Below are 24282 nucleotides of genomic sequence, written 5' to 3'. Positions count from 1 at the left end.
GAATGATGGTGAAAGTTTCTCTTTTTTTGGGCCACCTGCCTTGGTGGGAGAATGACAAATGAAAATGACAAAGGATTCTGCTCTTGACTCTCGCCCAGGCAGGTCACAGCAGCTCTCCTTACTTACTCTGTCTCCCTACGATCCCCGCTGGGGAGGGGAACCTTTACCAGCATTGTCATCGCCTTGACTTACACGATGAGCTACGCAAATCGTGTAAAGATCAAACCAAGAAATGGTACCGTTGATGATTCAACAAAGATTGCTCTTGCAACTATTGTTCAGGGAGCACTGGAAGTAAAATTCAACACCATATTGTCACTGAAAGAAGCATTCATTGTTGTGTGTCACGATGATGCTGAAGCAGAGAAGCTACTCACTACAGAAGCCATCACTACTCTTACTACTCAAGGGTTTACTGTTACGTCATCTCCTGCCCTCAGGGCAAGGAAATCAGTATTCCTAAAAAAACTGGACAAGATTCTGACGTCTCAAACACCTGCTGAACTCAAGTCATCCATCGAGACGCAAAATACTTGGGCTACTGTTGACAGCATTACAAAAATCCCAAATGCAACGTCCATGATCAAGGTCACCTTCACCGACGTGAACATGGCTGCCACTGCACTGAACGAAGGTCTTGCTGTCTACTACTACTACTACATCAGCCCTACCTACATTGAAGCAGAGAGATATCACTGCATCCAACATTGCTGGAACTGTTATTCATACCATCACACCACCAAAGCATGTCCAGTAAAAGACAAGAAGTTCTGCACTACATGTGGTAGTGAGGGACACGCCTTCAGTTCCTGCACCGCTGCTGCTCCATCACAACCAGCGTGCTTAAACTGCAAGAGTAATGATCACCATACACTGGCAGCAAAATGTCCTACAAGAAAGGATATTATGAAGAAAACACAAGATGCAGCAAAGAAAAAACCTACTAGCAACACTCCAACGTATGCAGCAATTGCAAAAATACAAGCAGACACTACAAAATTACTTCAAGCATCTACTCAGCCCGCCTCCACCACCACCACTACCATCACTCCTCCAACATGTGACGTAACGAAGATTCACTACTGTCTACTATACGCTCATATGCAAAACATGGCTGTACCTGGATCATTTAACTCTACCATCAACGAGTTATTTGCATTAAATAACATGCCTTCATTTACATTTCCAGCATCTCCACCTTCTGAAGAAATTCTCAAATTCACCAAAAACTTAATCGCCAACTCTTCTGCAGAAGTTCCATCAACACCACCAACTAGTGACGTCAATCCAACAACGACCAATGAGAAGCCTCCACCGCCACCACCTCTCACTGAATCCAACCAATCAGAAGCCTTACCACCAGAAACATCTTCTAATTCGTCTACTGAAGTTGAAAACGAAGCAACACCACCTTCCTCTACTCCACCACCGCCTTCTCTACTTAGCTCACGTCGATTACCTGGAACACCATGGGTTAAACACAAAGGACTCATATTCTACACCACGAGGCTATACCCTGCAAGCATGACTCGTCTAGAACTCATCCAACATCTCCAAGACAACACTGTATCGTACCAAAGCGAAGAAAGACCATTCCCTACCTACAACCAGATACTCCACCACCTCCAAACCAACGAATACTACTACAGCTCTCCCATAAGTGTGATACAACTCTCCCGAAAACAATTTACCGCACTGATAAACGGTTTAAGACCATAACCAACTCATCCTGCTTGCTGCCTTCTGACACTCCCAGCTCCTACCGCTGCCTTCGCCATCCTCTCCTAGTGAGCCAAGCAATGACATCAGTCAAGCCTCTCTATCGACGTCTCCAGTACTTTTGTACCACATGTCCCAAAGTGGTTGGGCCACTTGCCTTGATTCCTCCTCTTCCCCTCCTCCCCATCCTTTTCCAGTTATTTCCATCCTTCCATATCCTTCTTCCTTCCCATCTTACGACAGATCTCGTCGTCCTCGATTCGATTCGATTCTGCCTTGGTGGGAATCGGCCAGTGTGTTAATAAAAAAAATATTTGTAGCTTTAATGTAGGGCGAAAGGCGAGTAGTACAGTGGACCCTCAGTTAATGATATTAATCTGTTCCAGAGAGCTTGTCCTTAACCGATTTTATTGTTATCCGATTTAATTTTCCCCACAAGAAATAATGGAAATCCAATTAATCCGTTCCTGCTGTCAGGAGGAATGACAGAATAGTACTTTAATATGATGCTATCATCAACTCTACAGCTTATTTATCTATCACAATTCATCTAATATGACATAATAAACAATATTAATAACACAGAAGCATGATATATACTCTAGAATGAATAAAATATGTCATAATGTATGAGAGGAGTAAGTGTTGGTGGTGGATTTGGGTTTATAATGGCCACTGAGAGAAGCCGTACATATTAGTGGTGGAGGAGGCTTCTGCCACCACCACTATCCACAAACAATATATGTATGTAATTTATAAATAAGAAATATTTACATTTTAATTTATAAATAAGAAATTTGCACTTACCTTGGAGATGTTAGTTTAACTATGTAGTTAGTTTGATGGAGTGCAGCAGGCATGCAGAGAGTGCAGCAGGCATGCAGGGAGTGTAGCAGGCATGCAGGGAGTGCAGCAGGCATGCAGGGAGTGTAGCAGGCATGCAGGGAGTGTAGCAGGCATGCAGGGGGTGTAGCAGGCATGCAGGGGGTGTAGCAGGCATGCAGGGGGTGTAGCAGGCATGCAGGGAGTGTAGCAGGCATGCAGGGAGTGTAGCAGGCATGCAGGGAGTGTAGCAGGCATGCAGAGAGTGTAGCAGGCATGCAGAGAGTGTAGCAGGCATGCAGAGAGTGTAGCAGGCATGCAGAGAGTGTAGCAGGCATGCAGAGAGTGTAGCAGGCATGCAGAGTGTGCAGCAGGCATGCAGAGTGTGTAGCAGGCATGCAGGGAGTGTAGCAGGCATGCAGTGTGTGTAGCAGGCATGCAGAGAGTGTATCAGGCATGCAGAGAGTGTAGCAGGCATGCAGAGTGTGTAGCAGGCATGCAGAGAGTGTAGCAGGCATGCACAGAGTGTAGCAGGCATGCACAGAGTGTAGCAGGCATGCACAGAGTGTAGCAGGCATGCACAGAGTGTAGCAGGCATGCACAGAGTGTAGCAGGCATGCACAGAGTGTAGCAGGCATGCACAGAGTGTAGCAGGCATGCACAGAGTGTAGCAGGCATGCACAGAGTGTAGCAGGCATGCACAGAGTGTAGCAGGCATGCACAGAGTGTAGCAGGCATGCACAGAGTGTAGCAGGCATGCACAGAGTGTAGCAGGCATGCACAGAGTGTAGCAGGCATGCACAGTGTAGCAGGCATGCACAGAGTGTAGCAGGCATGCACAGAGTGTAGCAGGCATGCACAGAGTGTAGCAGGCATGCACAGTGTGTAGCAGGCATGCACAGAGTGTAGCAGGCATGCACAGAGTGTAGCAGGCATGCACAGAGTGTAGCAGGCATGCACAGAGTGTAGCAGGCATGCACAGAGTGTAGCAGGCATGCACAGAGTGTAGCAGGCATGCACAGAGTGTAGCAGGCATGCACAGAGTGTAGCAGGCATGCACAGAGTGTAGCAGGCATGCACAGAGTGTAGCAGGCATGCACAGAGTGTAGCAGGCATGCACAGAGTGTAGCAGGCATGCACAGAGTGTAGCAGGCATGCACAGAGTGTAGCAGGCATGCACAGAGTGTAGCAGGCATGCACAGAGTGTAGCAGGCATGCACAGAGTGTAGCAGGCATGCACAGAGTGTACCAGGCATGCAGAGTGTAGCAGGCATGCAGAGTGTAGCAGGCATGCACAGAGTGTAGCAGGCATGCACAGAGTGTAGCAGGCATGCACAGAGTGTAGCAGGCATGCAGAGTGTAGCAGGCATGCAGAGTGTAGCAGGCATGCACAGAGTGTAGCAGGCATGCAGAGTGTAGCAGGCATGCAGAGTGTAGCAGGCATGCAGAGTGTAGCAGGCATGCACAGAGTGTAGCAGGCATGCAGAGTGTAGCAGGCATGCAGAGTGTAGCAGGCATGCACAGAGTGTAGCAGGCATGCAGAGTGTAGCAGGCATGCACAGTGTAGCAGGCATGCAGAGTGTAGCAGGCATGCACAGAGTGTAGCAGGCATGCAGAGTGTAGCAGGCATGCACAGAGTGTAGCAGGCATGCAGAGTGTAGCAGGCATGCACAGAGTGTAGCAGGCATGCACAGAGTGTAGCAGGCATGCACAGAGTGTAGCAGGCATGCACAGTGTAGCAGGCATGCACAGAGTGTAGCAGGCATGCACAGGCATGCAGAGTGTAGCAGGCATGCACAGAGCACAGAGTGTAGCAGGCATGCACAGAGTGTAGCAGGCATGCATGTAGCAGGCATGCAGGCATGCACAGAGTGTAGCAGGCATGCACAGAGTGTAGCAGGCATGCACAGAGTGTAGCAGGCATGCACAGAGTGTAGCAGGCATGCACAGAGTGTAGCAGGCATGCACAGGCATGCACAGAGTGTAGCAGGCATGCACAGAGTGTAGCAGGCATGCACAGAGTGTAGCAGGCATGCACAGGCATGTGTAGCAGGCATGCACAGTGTAGCAGGCATGCAGCAGGCATGCACAGAGTGTAGCAGGCATGCACAGAGTGTAGCAGGCATGCACAGAGTGTAGCAGGCATGCACAGAGTGTAGCAGGCATGCACAGAGTGTAGCAGGCATGCACAGAGTGTAGCAGGCATGCACAGAGTGTAGCAGGCATGCACAGAGTGTAGCAGGCATGCACAGAGTGTAGCAGGCATGCACAGAGTGTAGCAGGCATGCACAGAGTGTAGCAGGCATGCACAGAGTGTAGCAGGCATGCACAGAGTGTAGCAGGCATGCACAGAGTGTAGCAGGCATGCACAGAGTGTAGCAGGCATGCACAGTGTAGCAGGCATGCACAGAGTAGCAGGCATGCACAGGCATGCAGAGAGTGTAGCAGGCATGCAGAGTGTAGCAGGCATGCAGAGAGTGTAGCAGGCATGCACAGAGTGTAGCAGGCATGCACAGAGTGTAGCAGGCATGCACAGAGTGTAGCAGGCATGCACAGAGTGTAGCAGGCATGCACAGGCATGCAGAGAGTGTAGCAGGCATGCAGAGTGTAGCAGGCATGCAGAGAGTGTAGCAGGCATGCAGAGTGTAGCAGGCATGCACAGAGTGTAGCAGGCATGCACAGAGTGTAGCAGGCATGCACAGAGTGTAGCAGGCATGCACAGAGTGTAGCAGGCATGCACAGAGTGTAGCAGGCATGCACAGAGTGTAGCAGGCATGCACAGAGTGTAGCAGGCATGCACAGAGTGTAGCAGGCATGCACAGAGTGTAGCAGGCATGCACAGAGTGTAGCAGGCATGCACAGAGTGTAGCAGGCATGCACAGAGTGTAGCAGGCATGCACAGAGTGTAGCAGGCATGCACAGAGTGTAGCAGGCATGCACAGAGTGTAGCAGGCATGCACAGAGTGTAGCAGGCATGCACAGAGTGTAGCAGGCATGCACAGAGTGTAGCAGGCATGCACAGAGTGTAGCAGGCATGCACAGAGTGTAGCAGGCATGCACAGAGTGTAGCAGGCATGCACAGAGTGTAGCAGGCATGCACAGAGTGTAGCAGGCATGCACAGAGTGTAGCAGGCATGCACAGAGTGTAGCAGGCATGCACAGAGTGTAGCAGGCATGCACAGAGTGTAGCAGGCATGTAGGAGGCGAGAGGAAGGCAAGTTTATTATGCTTCAATATGACGCTAATTTATCTATCACAATTCATCTAATATGACATATTAAACAATATTAATAACATAGAAACATAATAAATACTCTAGAATGAATAAAATGTCAATGTATATGAGGAGTAAGTGTTGGTGGTGGAGTTGGGTTTATAATGGCCACTGAGAGAAGCTGTACATATTAGTGGTGGAGGAGGCTTCTGCCACCACCACTATCCACAAACAATATATATACGTAATTTATAAATAAGAAATATTTACTTTTTAATTTATAAATAAGTAAGCAAGTTTATTCAGGTATATACAAATACAGTTACATACAAAGATTATCACACATAGCAGCATATATGCAAAGTACCTAAGATAACCGCAAAAAAAAAAGTCTGAATGACTTGCGTATTTCCACTGGGGTCCTTAACCGAGTTTTTCATTGTTAGCCGAGCCAATATTTTGAAGCAAAAACACATCGGTACCCGATTTTATCGCTATCAGATAGCATCATTAACTGAGGGTCCACTGTATTTATTTGTAGTCCCAGGAGGACTACATCTGCCTGGGCTATACCTACCAGCTATATACACTGTGGCCCACAGCCATATTATTATTACTGGATGAACGGTTCAGAGAACCAACAAATTTATATAGACATGTGCAACATTTGGGTATTTTAAATGAGGAAACGTTTGACGCTACAGTGGCTTCATCAGTCCATGCAAAGGAGAATGATGGACTGATCACATTGACTCAAGGCTGAGGGACTGATTACCTCGAAATCCTCCTGTTCTTCACCATTCTTTGTATAGACTGATGAAGCCACTGTGTGGCGAAATGTTTCCTCATTAAAGATGCCCAAATGTTGCACGTGTGTCTAATTTATCATATTATTACCACTGACATACCATGTTCACTGAGTTTTAAGGGCAGTGACTGGGCCAGACACAGATCATACAGTTTTCTCTAATGCTGAACCAGAGAAAACGTGATGTTTTCCCTCCACCGACTCATCCCTCGATAGCATATAAACACTGCACATTTATATGGTATGCAACGTGCTTCGTATTTTTGAAGAAAATATCATAGATGGATTAATGAAAATGTCAATATTAATGTAAAATAAGGCATTTAATGTGCCCATGAGTGAGTCATGAACGTATGAGAGGCCCAAGGGGACACGTCTGATATGGACAATTTCCGGAACAAGGTATGAAATCCGGAGCAAAATTTTGCCAAAAAAGTGGTTTCTAAACCTGTATTCCCTGGAACGCAGGAGGGAGAGATACATGATTATATACACCTGGAAAATCCTAGAGGGACTAGTACCGAACTTGCACACGAAAATCACTCACTACGAAAGCAAAAGACTTGGCAGACGATGCACCATCCCCCCAATGAAAAGCAGGGGTGTCACTAGCACGTTAAGAGACCATACAATAAGTGTCAGGGGCCCGAGACTGTTCAACTGCCTCCCAGCACACATAAGGGGGATTACCAACAGACCCCTGGCAGTCTTCAAGCTGGCACTGGACAAGCACCTAAAGTCAGTTCCTGATCAGCCGGGCTGTGGCTCATACGTTGGTTTGCGTGCAGCCAGCAGCAACAGCCTGGTTGATCAGGCGCTGATCCACCAGGAGGCCTGGTCACAGACCGGGCCGCGGGGGCGTTGACCCCCGAAACTCTCTCCAGGTAAACTCCAGGTAATACGATATCCGGTGAAGATGAAATCCAGGGTTCCACCGTAATATACTTTCTAAGCACCATATCATGAATTTTATGGTGTTGAATTCAAGTGTGAATGGACAGTACTTTTTGTCACAGTCCACCGCCTCCTCAGTGATTTTTTTTTTTTTTTTTTTTTAGGGCCTTGAGAATTTCACCTGCATCTAAACTTTGTCCAAGGTACACTTAAGAGTCAGGTAGAATTTAGCCAATAATGGCTGACTAACATTACTTACTGAACTATGGAGCTCTCCAATGTGCTCATTTATCTACAGTACAATGCTCTTTATCTATTATTACTTACTTCCAACTGAGGAGTTTAAAATCCCCTAAAAGACATTTTGTGTACAATTTTCTTGTCTAAACAAATAAAACTGGTATTTTACACCAATTCCACCCTACCCTTTGACAGCAGTGCATTGTAAATGAAGATTATCAGCTTCTTATCTTGTAAATGTACAAGGTATGCAGGCCTAGCTGACATCAATGATATACATCCTACTATATAGAAAGCCCCTTGTTATGCAGAGCATTTTGGGCAAATTACATGAGTTTTGTCCTGGGATGCGACCCACACTAGTTGACTGGCACCCAGGTGCCCATTTTTTTACTGGTGGATGAACACGGACAACCAGTGTAAGGAAATACGGCCAATGTTTCAACCCTCGCCGGGGATCAAACCTGGATCATCACCTTGTGAAGCGAGAGCTTTTGCCACCATACCAGAGGCCACCTTGGCTCATCTATACATACTATGCATAACTTGGCAGCTAAACTTTATTGTGAAAATGGTTTAGAGAAAAACTTTGTGGCAGATCCAATGCACCAATGTTGCTCTTGTTTCAATTCTGGTGTAATTTGAGTCAAGATATGTTTACAACATTTCCTCAGCAACCCACAATTAACAAATCTGCAAATTTACCCTGGTGATATTTTTATCTGGGATAGAAAAATGCTAAGAAAACTAGGGTAAACTTGTTACAGATCTCCTTATTTTATATCTGAGTGTACAAACAAGCCCCACAAAATCTGGATAAACAAAATTTTGATATATAACTATGGAAATGCATCTAGTTTCAAAGGGCAATATAAATATGTGGAATAACAATTAGTTACAGGGGCATCCTTTCCTAGGCAGTGGAGGAACAATGAACGAAGCAATTGCATACCAAACTCACTACACATTCCCAGAGGACGTGTGCTAAATAGTCAATTAAGAAATTACTAAAGTTTTTCAAAAAGGGTGGATCAAAATTAGTAACAGAGTTACACTCTTGATGCTGTAATAAACAATGAGCAAGCACATCTTTACCAAACTATACTAATTTCTTAAGTGCAGAGAATACACTGCATAGTCACTCGTAAACATCACAAACTGAATTAATGCACATTTTCTTACTATTAGGGATTTAATTTGTTTTTGTATCAGTACAATATCTTTAAAAACAGTATTTAAAAATTGCTTTACAAATCTTATCACTTGCCTTGAGGTAAAGACACAGCATGGAAGAGTCAACCTGCCCAATTTATGAATCTATACATAGTCCCTACAAATTCACTGAGGATTACTTTCATATGGTAAAGCGAAACTAGATACTGCTATTAAAAAAAAAAGTTAATACTGACATTCCTAAAAAACAACAATAAACAGAAAAAATAGGCACTGGAAAGCCAATGAGTCAGAAAAAATATTGGATAATTTAATCCATTCACTAATTGCCCTTCATTTAAAATGTTGATAAATCAAAATTTCTAAATATGAAAGTATACAAATTTGTAGGGACAATTGTCAAGTGCAGGAAATACAAAAATTCATCAGCAAAATGAGCGATATATATATAGGGTGTATAAAGTGAACATAGATAAGAATAAGGTGATGATGGTATCAAATGATTTAGATAAAGAAAAATTGGATATCACATTGGATAGTAGTAGTATGGAAGAAGTGAATGTTTTCAGATAATTGGGAGTTGATGTGTCAGCATATGGGTTTATGAAGGATGAGGTTAACCACAGAATTGACGAGGGAAAAAAGGCGAGTAGTGCATTGAAATATGTGTGGAGACAAAAAAAGTTATCAATGGAGGCAAAGAAGGGTATGTATGAAAGTATAGTGGTACGAACACTCTTAAATGGGTGTGAAGCTTGGGTTTTAAATGCTACAGCGAGGAGGCGGTTGGAGGCAGTGGAGATGTCCTGTCTAAGGGCAATGTGTGGTGTAAATATTATGCAGAGAATTTGGAGTGTGGAAATAAGGTGGTGTAGAATTAATAAAAGTATTAGTCAGAGGGCTGAAGAGGTTGTTGAGGTGGTTTGGTCATTTAGAGAGAATGAATCAAAGTAGAATGACATGGAGAGCATATAAATCTATATGGGAAGGAAGGCTGGGTAGGGGTCGTCCTTGAAAAGGTTGGAGGGAGGGGGTAAAGGTTGTTTTGTGGGCGAGGGACTTGGACTTCCAGCAAGCGTGCATGAGCATGTTCGATAGAAGTGAATGGAGACGAATGGTTTTTGGGACCTGACAAGTTGTTGAAGTGCGAGCAGGGTAATATTTAGTGAAAAGATTCAGGGAAACCAGTTATTTTTATATAGCTGGACTTGAGTTCTGGAAATGGGAAATGTAATGCCTGCACTTTAAAGGAGGAGTTTGGGATATTGGCAGTTTGGAGGGATGTGTAATAGGACGGTATATATAAAACTGGGGCCCTGATATTATATTCTATAGGGAGTTTATTATATTAATTCAGGTCACTTTTTGTATTGTATCTTTATATGTGCTTCCAAACTGTTGTATCTGGGCACCTCTACAAAAACAGTGATTATGTATGAGTGAGGTGAAAGTGTTGAATGATGATGAAAGTATTTTTGTTTTGGGGATTTTTCTTTTTGGGTCACCCCGCCTAGGTAGGAGACGGCTGACTTGTTGAAAAAAAAAAAATATATAGGCTTTCACATTTGTGCAAAATTCTTTAAATATATAATAAATTTTAAAATGAAGGGTGAGGATATAAAACCAACCTTCACATAAACCCCAAAATTTAAAACTGTTCCAGTAAAAAGTATTCTGAGCTAAGAAAGTTAAACAGATAATTGGAGACATTCACCAAACTCAGGGAACATGTGTAGCAAATCTGATTTAGCTCTACCTGGTCCTCAATCCAGTGGCTCTTACATTTGTTAGGGAGCTACACTGCCTAATTATAACAAACTATCAATGAATTGGTAAGTAATTTAAAATTAAAAAGAAACTTAAGCTACTGCAATGAAACAAGTAATGGGAAGATGTCAATGAAAGCTACAAAGCCCAATATCTAATTAAAATACATACACAATAATGTTATACTAGCAAGAACAAAAAAAAAATAGATAAAGAGAGCCAAATGCAGAAAAAAACAACTGGAGAAGAAATGGTATTTGTCTGGAGACATTGGAAAATCTGACCAGGAAACAATTTGGGATTTTTAAAATTTGCAATTAATTCTATAAACATCTGAAAATGAAAATCCCCAAAGGAATGAGATGATTAGTTGTAAAGCAGCCACCAGGGAACCTTTAACACCTTACAATTACAAGGTATCACAATGTCAGTGCATAACTAAAGTGGAAGTGTAAAGGTAATCTTCTCCACTATTAGTCCTAGTGCTACACATTTTATTCCTGTGTAAGCATGTAGACCATGTTTCACTCATTTGTTTATAAAAAACATCTTAAGGTAACCAGGCACTTGGTGTCAGTATCATTCTCCTATAAATTACAAATATACCCACCTTTGGTTGAGTGGAAGGATGCAAAGCCCAACACATCTCTCATCTGCTTCTCCTCTGCTGTTAATTCTTGTACAGGAGAATCTAAAAAGAAACAGTTGGATAATTAACTGATTAAAAACTATCAATCTATCGCACTATCAGTAATTGGTTATCTCTTTGTAAAACAATATTGTAAAACCCTAACAGAGATAACAGTTATCAACAACCACTAATATTAGTGCCTTGTGACTCAACCTGGGGCATTTAACAAACATTTACCATATAAAGTTCTATCCCAAAAGTTATTACAACCCAAAGTTAGTCTAAACAAACCCAAGTTGCATTCTCTAAGCTGGTTTCCAATATATCATTGTGCAATTAACGCAACACTTAATTCAAATTAATTTGCCTTCCTTTTCTACCATGCGTGTACAGTAATAAATATGAGAACAATATACTTGAGATAGCATAAAATAATCTTAAATACTAAGGTGAAATGCATAGCCATTGCATGAATATTCTAAAGTACAATACTGTACTATATAACCAGTTTCACTGAAATCTAACTAAAAATTGTCGTATATCTGTCGAATGGTTCTACAGCGCAGCTTCAGACCAAATCTCTTTAAATCAGAATGGAAAAAAATTACATGAAAAACAAGATTAAGAAACAAAATTAAGAGAATAAAATACTGATTGCCAGTAGCAATACTAAAAAAATTTACCTGCAGTGTTATGTAGTGAGAAAAATCAACACTTGCCTGAGTGCAAAATGTTGATCAGAATACCCTTGCACTGAAGACAATAATGGTACTTTACCTCCCTGATAATTGCAAGCCACCACCCAACTACCTAATATCACACTTGTTAAACATAACACTAACCATCGTGTCGTCCAGATGGCCCTGCCATATAAACAGGAGATCTACGATGAGACCTAGGGGACCTAGATCTTGAACGTGACCTGGAGCGAGACCTACGATCTCGTCTCTCGCGTTCACGATCTCTATCACGTCTTCCTGGATCTCTCTCCCGGGAATGAGACCTGCAATATAATATACATACACTAAATGAAACAAAAATGAAGAAATATGGAAAAATTAAATAAATTTATTAATCAATACTGAATACAAAAATATATAAATTTCAGGGAAAGAAATGAAAAACTAAACATTCTTTAGTTTAATGACCTCTCATTTATCAAGGTGTACTTTTAGGTTCTAAACACATTATTGTTAGAAAATAAACAGAACAGTACTTTTGTTTTAACACACTGGTCATCTCAAGCCGAGGCAGGGTGATCCGAAAAAGAAACATTTCACCATCATTAACACTATCACTGTCTTGCCAGACACAGATACAACAGTGTACCAGATGTCCTAAACAGCAAATATCCCAAACCCCTCCTTTAGAGTGCAGACACTGAACTTCCCACCTCCAGAACTCAAGTCAAGAATATATAAAAACAAAATACACAGTGGAAAGACTCCAGATCTAAGACCTTAAACAACAATTGGTAGAGGCACCTTAAGATTCCACAAATATTTTGCTAAGCTGTCACCATCAGTCCAGTTGCACTTGATACTACAGGAAATACATTTTCAAGCAAAAACTAAATACAGTGGAACCTCTACTTGCGAGCGTGTCCACATGCGAGTTTTTCCAAATACAGTGGACCCCCGGCATACGATGGCATCGCGTTACGTTAAATCCGGCATACATTTTAACGCAAAAATTTTGCCTCGCCTCATGTTAAAAAACTCGCCTCACGCGATTCGTTTGGGAAGCATCCCACGTGTGGCCTCAGCGCCAGTGTTCACAAGCCAGCCAGTGCGGTCGCATCTACGCATACATTCGGTACATTTCACATTATCCCAGTGTTTTTAGTGCTTGTAACTACAAAATAAGTCACCATGGACCCCAAGAAAGCTTCTAGTGCCATCCCTATGGTAAAAAGGGTGAGAATTAGTATGGAATTTAAAAAAGAGATTAAGGAAATGTGTGCAAAGTGGCTTGAAGTGCAAACCTTTATGTATGAAAATCACCCTCACACAGCTATTGCAAGCCGTGCTGGTGACTATTACAATGACAATGTTGTGAACCACTTTAGACAAATTGTGAAGGAACGAGAGGTACAGAGCTCTATGGACAGATATGTTGTGCAACATAGGTCTAGTGACTCTCAAGCTGGTCCTAGTGGCATTAAAAGAAGGGAAGTAACCCCAGAAAAGGACTTGATACCTCAAGTCCTAATGGAAAGGGATTCCCCTTCTAAACAATAAGTTCGACACTCTCCCCTCCTCCCATCCCATCATTCACCACCTGATCTTCATTAAAGGTAAGTGTCATGTATTCTACTGTTAGTAGAGTACTACTAACTGTGCATGTCTTCTTCAGTTTGTGTGCATTAAACTTAATATTTCATGTGGTAAAACTTTTTTTTTTCATACTTTTGGGTGTCTTGCACGGATTAATTTGATTTCCATTATTTCTTATGGGGAAAATTAATTCGCCTTACGATAATTTCGGCATACAATGAGCTCTCAGGAACAGATTAATATCGTATGCTGGGGTCCACTGTAAGAGAAGTCGATGGGTCGATTTTTTTGCAAAATTTCCACAAGGCGGGTTCCTTGACACTAGTGAGGGTCTCTTGCTCTTGATCTCGGGAAGTGTGTCTTATTTGTTTGTTAGACTATCTTATTGAAACTTGGGCAATGTAAGATGGAAAGATGGTTCTTAACATACACCAAAATTGAAAGAAATCTAAGCATAGATAATGGAGTTCACTTCTCAGCAATTAGCCACCCCTTAGCGGTAATTTCGAATGGTTTTTATGGTTGTATTCTCATTTTTTTGGGTCTCATTTGATAGAATGGAAGATATATTACAGAAATCGATATGATTTTGATTGCTTTCACGACGAAAAGTACCTTGAAGTTGAGCTCAACGTAGGAGAAATGGTCCATTGCTTGGCTATGTTCCAGAGTAAACAAATGATGTCACTGTCCATTCCAATATGCAGTCGTGAATGGGTTGACATTATTTATACAATTATTGCAAATAAGGAATAACAGTAAATCTTTTATTTTTTGTGTGAAAAAAAATTACAAATTTATATAGTGTGTGAATAAAAATTACAAATTTATATAATATGAGGAACTTTTAAATGTTAAGGAAGAAACAGAGGCAGTAATTTCATGCACTGGTCAGGGAGGTATACCATCTTTTAGGAGTGAAGAAGAGCAGAATGTAAGTGTGGGGGAGGTACGTGAGGCATTACGTAAAATGAAAGGGGGTAAAGCAGCTGGAACTCGTGGGATCATGACAGAAATGTTAAAAGCAGGGGAGGATATAGTGTTGGAGTGGTTGGTACTTTTGTTTAATAAATATATGAAAGAGGGGAAGGTACCTAGGGATTGGCAGAGAGCATGTATAGTCCCTTTATATAAAGGGAAAGGGGACAAAAGAGACTAAAAATTATAGAGGAATAAGCTTACTGAGTATACCAGGAAAAGTGTACGGTAGGGTTATAATTGAAAGAATTAGAGGTAAGACAGAATGTAGGATTGCGGATGAGCAAGGAGGTTTCAGAGTGGGTAGGGGATGTGTAGATCAAGTGTTTACATTGAAGCATATATGTGAACAGTATTTACATAAAGGTAGGGAAGTTTTTATTGCATTTATGGATTTAGAAAAGGCATATGAGAGAGTGGATAGAGGAGCAATGTGGCAGATGTTGCAAGTATATGGAATAGGCGGTAAGTTATTAAATGCTGTAAAGAGTTTTTATGAGGATAGTGAGGCTCAGGTTAGGGTGTGTAGAAGAGAGGGAGACTACTTCCTGGTAAAAGTAGGTCTTAGACAGGGATGCGTAATGTCACCATGGTTGTTTAATATATTTATAGATGGGGTTGTAAAGGAAGTAAATGCTAGGGTGTTTGGGAGAGGGGTGGGATTAAATTTTGGGGAATCAAATTCAAAATGGGAATTGACACAGTTACTTTTTGCTGATGATACTGTGCTTATGGGAGATTCTAAAGAAAAATTGCAAAGGTTAGTGGATGAGTTTGGGAATGTGTGTAAAGGTAGAAAGTTGAAAGTGAACATAGAAAAGAGTAAGGTGATGAGGGTGTCAAATGATTTAGATAAAGAAAAATTGGATATCAAATTGGGGAGGAGGAGTATGGAAGAAGTGAATGTTTTCAGATACTTGGGAATTGACGTGTCCGCGGATGGATTTATGAAGGATGAGGTTAATCATAGAATTGATGAGGGAAAAAAACGTGAGTGGTGCGTTGAGGTGTATGTGGAGTCAAAAAACGTTATCTATGGAGGCAAAGAAGGGAATGTATGAAAGTATAGTAGTACCAACACTCTTATATGGATTTGAAGCTTGGGTGGTAAATGCAGCAGCGAGGAGACGGTTGGAGGCAGTGGAGATGTCCTGTTCAAGGGCAATGTGTGGTGTAAATATTATGCAGAAAATTCGGAGTGTGGAAATTAGGAAAAGGTGTGGAGTTAATAAAAGTATTAGTCAGAGGGCAGAAGAGGGGTTGTTGAGGTGGTTTGGTCATTTAGAGAGAATGGATCAAAGTAGAATGACATGGAAAGCATATAAATCTATAGGGGAAGGAAGGCGGGGTAGGGGTCGTCCTCGAAAGGGTTGGAGAGAGGGGGTAAAGGAGGTTTTGTGGGCAAGGGGCTTGGACTTCCAGCAAGCATGCATGAGCGTGTTAGATAGGAGTGAATGGAGACAAATGGTACTTGGGACCTGACGATCTGTTGGAGTGTGAGCAGGGTAATATTTAGTGAAGGGATTCAGGGAAACCGGTTATTTTCAAATAGTCGGACTTGAGTCCTGGAAATGGGAAGTACAATGCCTGCACTTTAAAGGAGGGGTTTGGGATATTGGCAGTTTGGAGGGATATGTTGTGTATCTTTATATGTGTATGCTTCTAGACTGTTGTATTCTGAGCACCTCTGCAAAAACAGTGATAATGTGCGAGTGTGGTGAAAGTGTTGAATGATGATGAAAGTATTTTCTTTTTGGGGATTTTCTTTCTTTTTTGGGTCACCCTGCCTCGGTGGGAGACGGCCGACTTGTTGAAAAAAAAAAAAAATGTATAATAATAATAATACATATAATAATAATAGTATAATAATATAATAATAATACAATTATAATACATGTATAATAATAATACATCTTTCTTTTTTCAACACAACGGCTGTATCCCACCGAGGCGGGGTGGCATATAATACATTTTTTTTTTTCCAACAAGTCAGCCGTCTCCCACCGAGGCAGGGTGACCCAAAAAAAGAAAAAAAATCCCCAAAAGAAAAATACTTTCATCATCATTCAACACTTTCACCACACTAACACATTATCACTGTTTTTGCAGAGGTGCTCAGAATACAACAGTTTAGAAGCATACACATACAAAGATACACAACATATCCCTCCAAACTGCCAATATCCCAAACCCCTCCTTTAAAGTGCAGGCATTGTACTTCCCATTTCCAGGACTCAAGTCAGACTATATGAAAATAACAAATCCATACTTTCCCTAGGCTTTCTTAACTTGTTTAAACTCACTCCAAATTTTTTTCTTATTTTCATTAAAATTTCTTGACAGTGCCTCTCCCACTCTATCATCTGTTCTCCTTTTGCACTCTCTCACCACTCTCTTTACCTTTCTTTTACTCTCCATATATATGCTTCAATGTAAACACTTGATCTACACATCCCCTACCCACTCGGAAACCTCCTTGCTCATCCGCAATCCTACATTCTGTCTTACCTCTAATTCTTTCAATTATAACCCTACCGTACACTTTTCCTGGTATACTCAATAAACTTAATCCTCTATAATTTTTACAGTCTCTTTTGTCCCGTTTCCCTTTATATAAAGGGACTATACATGCTCTCCGCCAATCCCTAGGTACCTTCCCCTCTTTCGTACATTTACAGTGGACCCCCGATTAACGATCTTTTTTCATTCCAGAAATATGTTCAGGTACCAGTACTGACCGAATTTGTTCCCATAAGTAATATTGTGAAGTAGATTAGTCCATTTCAGACCCCCAAACATACACGTACAAACGCACTTACATAAATACACTTACATAATTGGTCGCATTTGGAGGTGATCGTTAAGCGGGGGTCCACTGTATTAAACAAAAGTACCAACCTCTCCAACACTATATCCCCCCCTGCTTTTAACATTTCTGTCATGATCCCATCAGTTCCAGCTGCTTTACCCCCTTTCATTCTACGTAATGCCTCACGTACCTCCCCCACACTTACATTCTGCTCTTCTTCACTCCTAAAAGATGGTATACCTCCCTGACCAGTACATGAAATTACCGCCTCTGTTTCTTCCTTAACATTGAAAAGTTCCTCAAAATATTCTCGCCATCTACCTAATACCTCCATCTCCCCATCTACTAACTCCCCTACTCTGTTTTTAACTGACAAATCCATACTTTCCCTAGGCTTTCTTAACTTGTTTAACTCACTCCAAATCTTATTTTCATTAAAATTTCTTGACAGTGCTCTCCCACTCTTATCATCTGCTCTCCTTTTGCACTCTCTCACCACTCTCTTTACCTTTCTTTTACTCTCCATATACTCTGCTCTTCTTATAACACTTCTGCTTTGTAAAACCTCTCATAAGCTACCTTTTTTTCTTTTATCACACCCTTTACTTCATCATTCCACCAATCACTCCTCTTTCCACCTGCCTGCATTTTTAAAACCCAACCCTCTTCAACCCCCCCCCCCCCCACTACTCATCTTTGCACTAGCCCACCTTTCTGCCAACAGTCGCTTATATCTCGCCCAAACTTCCTCCTCCCTTAGTTTATACACTTTCACCTCCCTCTTACTTGTTGTTGCCATTTTCCTCTTTTCCCATCTACCTCTTACTCTAACTGTAGCTACAACTAAATAATGATCTGATATATCAGTTGCCCCTCTATAAACTTGTACATCCTGGAGCCTACCCATCAACCTTTTATCCACCAATACATAATCTAATAAACTACTTTCATTACGTGCTACATCATACCTTGTATATTTATTTATCCTCTTTTTCATAAAATATTTATTACTTATTACCAAATCTCTTTCTACACATAGCTCAATTAAAGGCTCCCCATTTACATTTACCCCTGGTACCCCAAATTTACCTACTACTCCCTCCATAACATTTTTACCCACTTTAGCACTGAAATCCCCAACCACCGTTACTCTCACACTTGATTCAAAACTCCCCACGCATTCACTAAACATTTCCCAAAATCTCTCTCTCTCTACACTTCTCTCTTCTCCAGGTGCATACACGCTTATTATAACCCACTTTTCACATCCAATCTTTATTTTACTCCACATAATCCTTGAATTAATACATTTATAGTCCCTCTTTTCCTGCCATAGCTTATCCTTCAACATTATTGCTACTCCTTCTTTAGCTCTAACTATTTGAAACCCCTGACCTAATCCCATTTATTCCTCTCCATTGAAACTCTCCCAGCCCCTTCAGCTTTGTTTCACTTAAAGCCAGGACATCCAGCTTCTTCTCATTCATAACATCCACAATCATCTCTCTTATCATTTGCACAACATCCAAGCACATTCAGACTTCCCACTTTGACATATATAATATATACAATAATATACAATATATATAATAATAATCCTAGGTAGTAGGTTGGTAGACAGCAACCGCCCAGGGAGGTACTACCGTCCTGCCGAGTGTAAAACGAAAGCCTGTAATTGTTTTACACAATGGTACGATTGCTGGTGTCCTTTTTTGTTTCATAAACATGCAAGATTTCAGGTACGTCTTGCTACTTCTACTTACACTTAGGTCACACAACACACTTTTTTTTTTTTTTTAACAAGTCGGCCATCTCCCACCAAGGCAGGGTGACCCAAAAAGAAAGAAAATCCACATCATCTTCAAATCTCTACTGCTCCTGCCTACTTTCTGTACTCAACTGAAGAAGCCTACTGTGTAGGCGAAACGTTTCAAAATAAAGATATCTAACTGTTGCATGTGTGTCTTACCTAACAACTTGTCGGTATTTTATACCATTTCGATGTTCACTCTGTCAGACACTGCAACACAATGGTATCTTGGTACAGAACAAAACTACTTGGACAACTTCTAGTGAGAGTTGGATTTGAGAGGGACTTGACCTCTCAGTGGCTACATTCTCACTACTACTACTACTCTGCACCTCTCCTTCTGACAGTATTTAAGTCTCAACACTGTCGTTTGATCTTCAGTTAGTTCCAAACTTTGGAACAGAACTTCTCCAGGCTGAGGGACTGACAACCTCAAATCTACGATTTCAAGGGTAATGGACTGATTACATCGTCTTCAAATCTCTACTGCTCCTGCCTACTTTCTGTACTTGACTGAAGAAGCCTATTGTGTAGGCGAAACGTTTCGAAATAAAGATACCTAACTGTTGCATGTGTGTCTTACCTAACAACTTGTCGGTATTTTATACCATTTCGATGTTCAAGGCAATGTAGCAAAAAAGCTAAGAATTTGGTCAACTAGAAGAATGGAATTGGCCTACAGTAGGACTCAAAGTCAGCGAAACTGCCAGCGAGTAAATTGCGCCAAGACCTCTAACTTTGCGCTTGTGTAATTCCACAAGTTTTCCATCAAATTTCATACTTTTGGTATCATTACATTCGAAAAAAGATTTTCAAACATTTCTTAATAAAAAGGGGAGGAGGCTGAAATTCTTTTGACAAAAAACAAGTTTCAGATCAGGGGTCTGGACTCTGAAAGGGATAAACTGTGTATGACATATATAAATGTGAAATTGTTTTGGGCCCCAAATTTGCTGAAAGTCACTATTTCTGCCTCGGCTCAAATGTTTGTGACCTGCCACCTTGTTACACCAAGGAAAACACTAATGAAGGGTCAGGCTGGTCAATGAAGTGCATACTAAATATCAGTGACTCAATAAGATACGTAAACAAGGTGTGTGATATGCCACTTTGCATTTATGCAAGTTTAGATTTAGGTTTAGGCTTTTGTACATAGTATAGAGTTTTATTTTACGAAAATCCATTACAGTGATGCATATTTTAAACCCAAAATAACCAGTAAAGCAAAACAACGTGACTTATTTCCATGTTGTGAAAGCTATCACACACTGAATCATTTGAAATATCATAAGACTATGTACACAGTGTTTTCAGTGCTTTAGGCACAAAAAACTACTTAATTAACAGTGTATGTATTAAGTATTTTTTAACCCAGAATAATTTTAATATAGTATAACCTAAGTGTTCTTATTACCATGTACCTTGCACTGACTTTAAATGCTTCTATGCACATGATCTATTTTAAATTGGATATCATTTATGTTTTATAAACACGTACAGTACCTAAAATACAGTGGAACCTCAGTACTCAAACTTAATTCATTCCAGAAGGCTGTTTGAGTGCCGATCAATATGAGTATCAAACCAATTCTTCCCAACCAATTTTCTTTTTGGTTGGCTGTTATCACTAATCTTCATAGGCTCCACAATGACTAATTTATACAAATATAAAAAAAAAAACACCCAAAAATGCGAAGAAAAACGAAATAGTTTACAGCAATGTTCTGGCAGGTCGTGTTTGTTTGGTCAAGTGCCGAGCTTTGTTCAAGATTGGAGCTGTTTGAGTACTGAGGTTCCACTGTACAGTATTATAGTCCTCCTAGTAATAAGTTAGGTTTTACCTTACCTGAAATGCTCCGCATAACTAATGGGCTTTCCATACAACTGATATAATGCTATCCAACTTTGTATAAATGATGTATCAGGTGGAAATAAATACCAATTAACTGACTGATTCTTATGGCAGCTACAGTGAAAAGCTGTTCTACAAGGTACAGTACTCACTCCAATCCTTTTCCTCATCCTCATATCTGACAGATGTAAGCCACAGCACTATGTCCTCCTTTGCTGATATCAGAATTTGCATGGCAGTCATCCATTAAGGACACTGCAAATCTCCAAGCAGACATTAATCAAGTCTTTAAATAGGCCTCAGAAAACAGTATTAAGTTCAATAAGGACAAATTTCAATTACCACACTACGGAAAACAAGGAAATAAAAACTGGATTAGAATATAAAACAAATTCCAACCACACAATAGAGCAGGCGGTGCAATATCCCCTCATTGAAAAGTAGGGGCCGCACGAGTACACTAAGAGAACACGATAAGCGTCGGGGGCCCCAAGACTTTTCAACTGCCTCTCAGCATACATAAGGGGGATTACCAAGAGACCCCTGGCTGTCCTCAAGGAGAAGCTGGACAGGCACTTAGTCAGTACCTGACCAGCTGGGATGTGGTTCATACGTCGGTTTGCATGTGGCCAGCAGTAACAGCATGGATGATCAGGCCCTGATCTACAGAGAGACCTGGTCATGGACCAAGCCCTGGGAGCGTTGTTCCCCTGAACACCCTTCAGCTCAAAATATTGCTTTCATCTTCCACCTACCTATCTATTAATTCCTTTCTTGATTTTAAAAATATAAAGTACCTGAAGAAAACTTACCTATGCCGGTGGTACCTTTCCCGATCTCTCTCCCGTTCACGTTCTCTCTCTCTCCCCATTTTGAACTGCCTGCAAAAGAAAGGTTTTATTTATGCAAATGATATTTATGCAAATGATATAAAAAATTTTTACTTAAACACGTGTATACAGTATTATGGCACAACACTACTGTGAAGCACGAGTAAATATACCAGCAAATATCAATTAGAAATTATGGGGACCGTGAGTTTTCTAGATTAATCAATTTTCCTGTCTCAGAAATACAGTTTCCAACTGAGTCATCTCCCCTGCCTTGTAAATCTACTAACATTTACATGTGTACAGTTAATTCAGAAAATGTGGAAGAGAAAAACTGTCTTGCACAGTACCATGAACACGAGCCATATACTGTATGTACATTATGATTATACATTCGACGAGCTTTGAGTTTTTCTATTCTCGGAACCCTGCCCTGCACCAAGCTTTAGAGATTACCTGGTCAACTAGTCACTGACTGGTTAATGGTCCAAGTCAGACTGAAATGTCATCGTCATTTGTGTATTGTTCCAGTCACGGTGTTGTGCCTTTTTGTTCTTTATTACTTTTTCCAATATAAAAATTAGAGTTTTTAAGGAGTAACAGACACACACTTGAGCCTTGTTTCAGGGCCTGACTACTGACATTGCATTTGTCTATATTAATTAAACTGCATCTGCCACTTCTCTGACCACTGCATCTGCCACTTCTCTGACCACTGCACCAGTCTATTCAAATATTCCTGGAGTGCTCTGTCCTCATTAGAATGAATTGGAAGGCCTAATTTGGTATCATCAGCATATAGTGACATAAGCAAATTTGCTGACGACACCACAAAACAGGCCATCCAATTCATTCTAATGAGGACATTAGAGCACTCCAGGATCAGGATGATTTGAACAGACTGATGCAGTGGTCGGAGAAGTGGCAGGTGCAGTTTAATATAGTATTAATACCAGTAGAATTACCAACGATATGTTAAGTAAACCTTCCCAGAGAAGCTGGGCAACAAGGGGTTATCCTAGATAATACATATGATAACTGTACTAGCTGTAATATATTTGCTACCTCTCACGTTTGTAATAATGCATAATTAAAATTTACGACAATGTATGTCTAGTCCTAAGTAGTGTGTAAGCACTGGGATCAGTCTGAAACGCACATGCATGTTAGCGACTTTCTTTGAGTTTAATATTTTATAACTATACTTCGTATACTACACAAATAAAATTTGTTAATGTACCTATGCCTAAACAAACTAATAAAAATAACAATAATAATGTTTATTTCTGCGAGTCATACAAATAATGTAAATAAATCTGTCATTACAACAGTAGACACAAAGCCACTAATTATGCAAATCATTTCAATCATATCACAGGCATCAAGAGAGCAAAATATTGTGGTTGTAAGTATATGATGCTTTTAAACCACATATAACACTACTCCTGGAAGGGCCAGGAGCTGTGACTCGACCCCCTGCAACCACAAATAAGAGAGTACCACAAAAATTTCCTCGCTAGCTTCTGGTGTTTCCCCTGTATGTTTAAGTACATAAGGACAATTAACATGTGTAAATTACCAAGATAATCCAAAGAAAAAGTAAAAACTATTTATTTTCATTAAGATCCTTGTAATATCTTATTATTTAAAGCTTAACGATACTATAAGTGATAAAAAAAATATTAATATTTTCGAGGTAATCACAAGGATCAATAAGTTATGTGCTAGCAATATTTATCACAACGTACACATAAAATATACAAGAAAATAAAATATTAAAGTGTTAGTACGTGGCAACACCTCACTTTATGGCCACCATTATCCTAATATAAAACTGTTAACTTTATCTCACTCTAGCATACTTATTATAGTAGCAGCAGTCTTCTGAAGCAATAAAACAATAATAAGAAACCCACAGAGGCTCCCGGCAAGTGATAATCACCAAATATATCATGGATGCGAGACTACACCAGAATTTCCCTTTTGGCGCCTGGAGTCAGCGTGTGAAAAACAAGATGACCCAGACGACTTATTTACCGGCTTATTACGCGTGTCAGGAGCCTTACTGGGGCACTGCCCATGCCCCACCACTACCACTACCCACCACTCAACACTACCACGCAACACACCATCACACACAGGGTAACTTACAGTAGAGAGCAGGTATTATGAGCGAGGTGATGGAGGACACAGTAACGACGCCGCCGCAACACCACCAGCAGCACTACTAACGTTCTTCTATCAGAATCCGCCCCAGCAATCCGGATTTTGCGCGCTTTGCGTCAAAAACGCTATCTCTCATCAAATTTTACAGTAAGTAAATAAGTGACCGGGGGAAGGTAATTGCTCATACTCAAAAATTTTGTTCATGATTGCAATTATCCCGAAAGTAATTCTTCAGTATTCATTACCTTTGAATTTTTGGGGCTCTTTTCCTTTGTACCTAGTTCGCTATAAAA

The 24282-nt window shown here is 40.9% G+C and overlaps 1 protein-coding gene across 1 annotated transcript in view; it reads right to left on the bottom strand.

Annotated features, from left to right (window-relative positions):
- LOC128705558 (uncharacterized protein DR_0269) overlaps positions 1 to 24061 on the bottom strand; it is a 152948-nt gene extending 128887 nt beyond the window's left edge. The window contains exons 1-4 of the mRNA XM_070092241.1: positions 23975 to 24061; positions 21806 to 21874; positions 12111 to 12271; positions 11248 to 11328 (exon numbers count right to left, since the gene is read on the bottom strand). Of these exons, the coding sequence (XP_069948342.1) occupies positions 11248 to 11328; positions 12111 to 12271; positions 21806 to 21864 (301 nt within the window). The 5' untranslated portion in view covers positions 21865 to 21874; positions 23975 to 24061. The remainder of the gene's footprint in view (positions 1 to 11247; positions 11329 to 12110; positions 12272 to 21805; positions 21875 to 23974) is intronic.
- Positions 24062 to 24282: the final 221 nt, after the last annotated feature.

Source organism: Cherax quadricarinatus, chromosome 3 (genome assembly GCF_038502225.1).
Source record: "Cherax quadricarinatus isolate ZL_2023a chromosome 3, ASM3850222v1, whole genome shotgun sequence".
NCBI lineage: Eukaryota > Metazoa > Arthropoda > Malacostraca > Decapoda > Parastacidae > Cherax > Cherax quadricarinatus.
The sequence above is the reverse complement of the archived record's forward strand: the minus strand, read 5'-3'. Positions and strand labels throughout refer to the sequence as shown.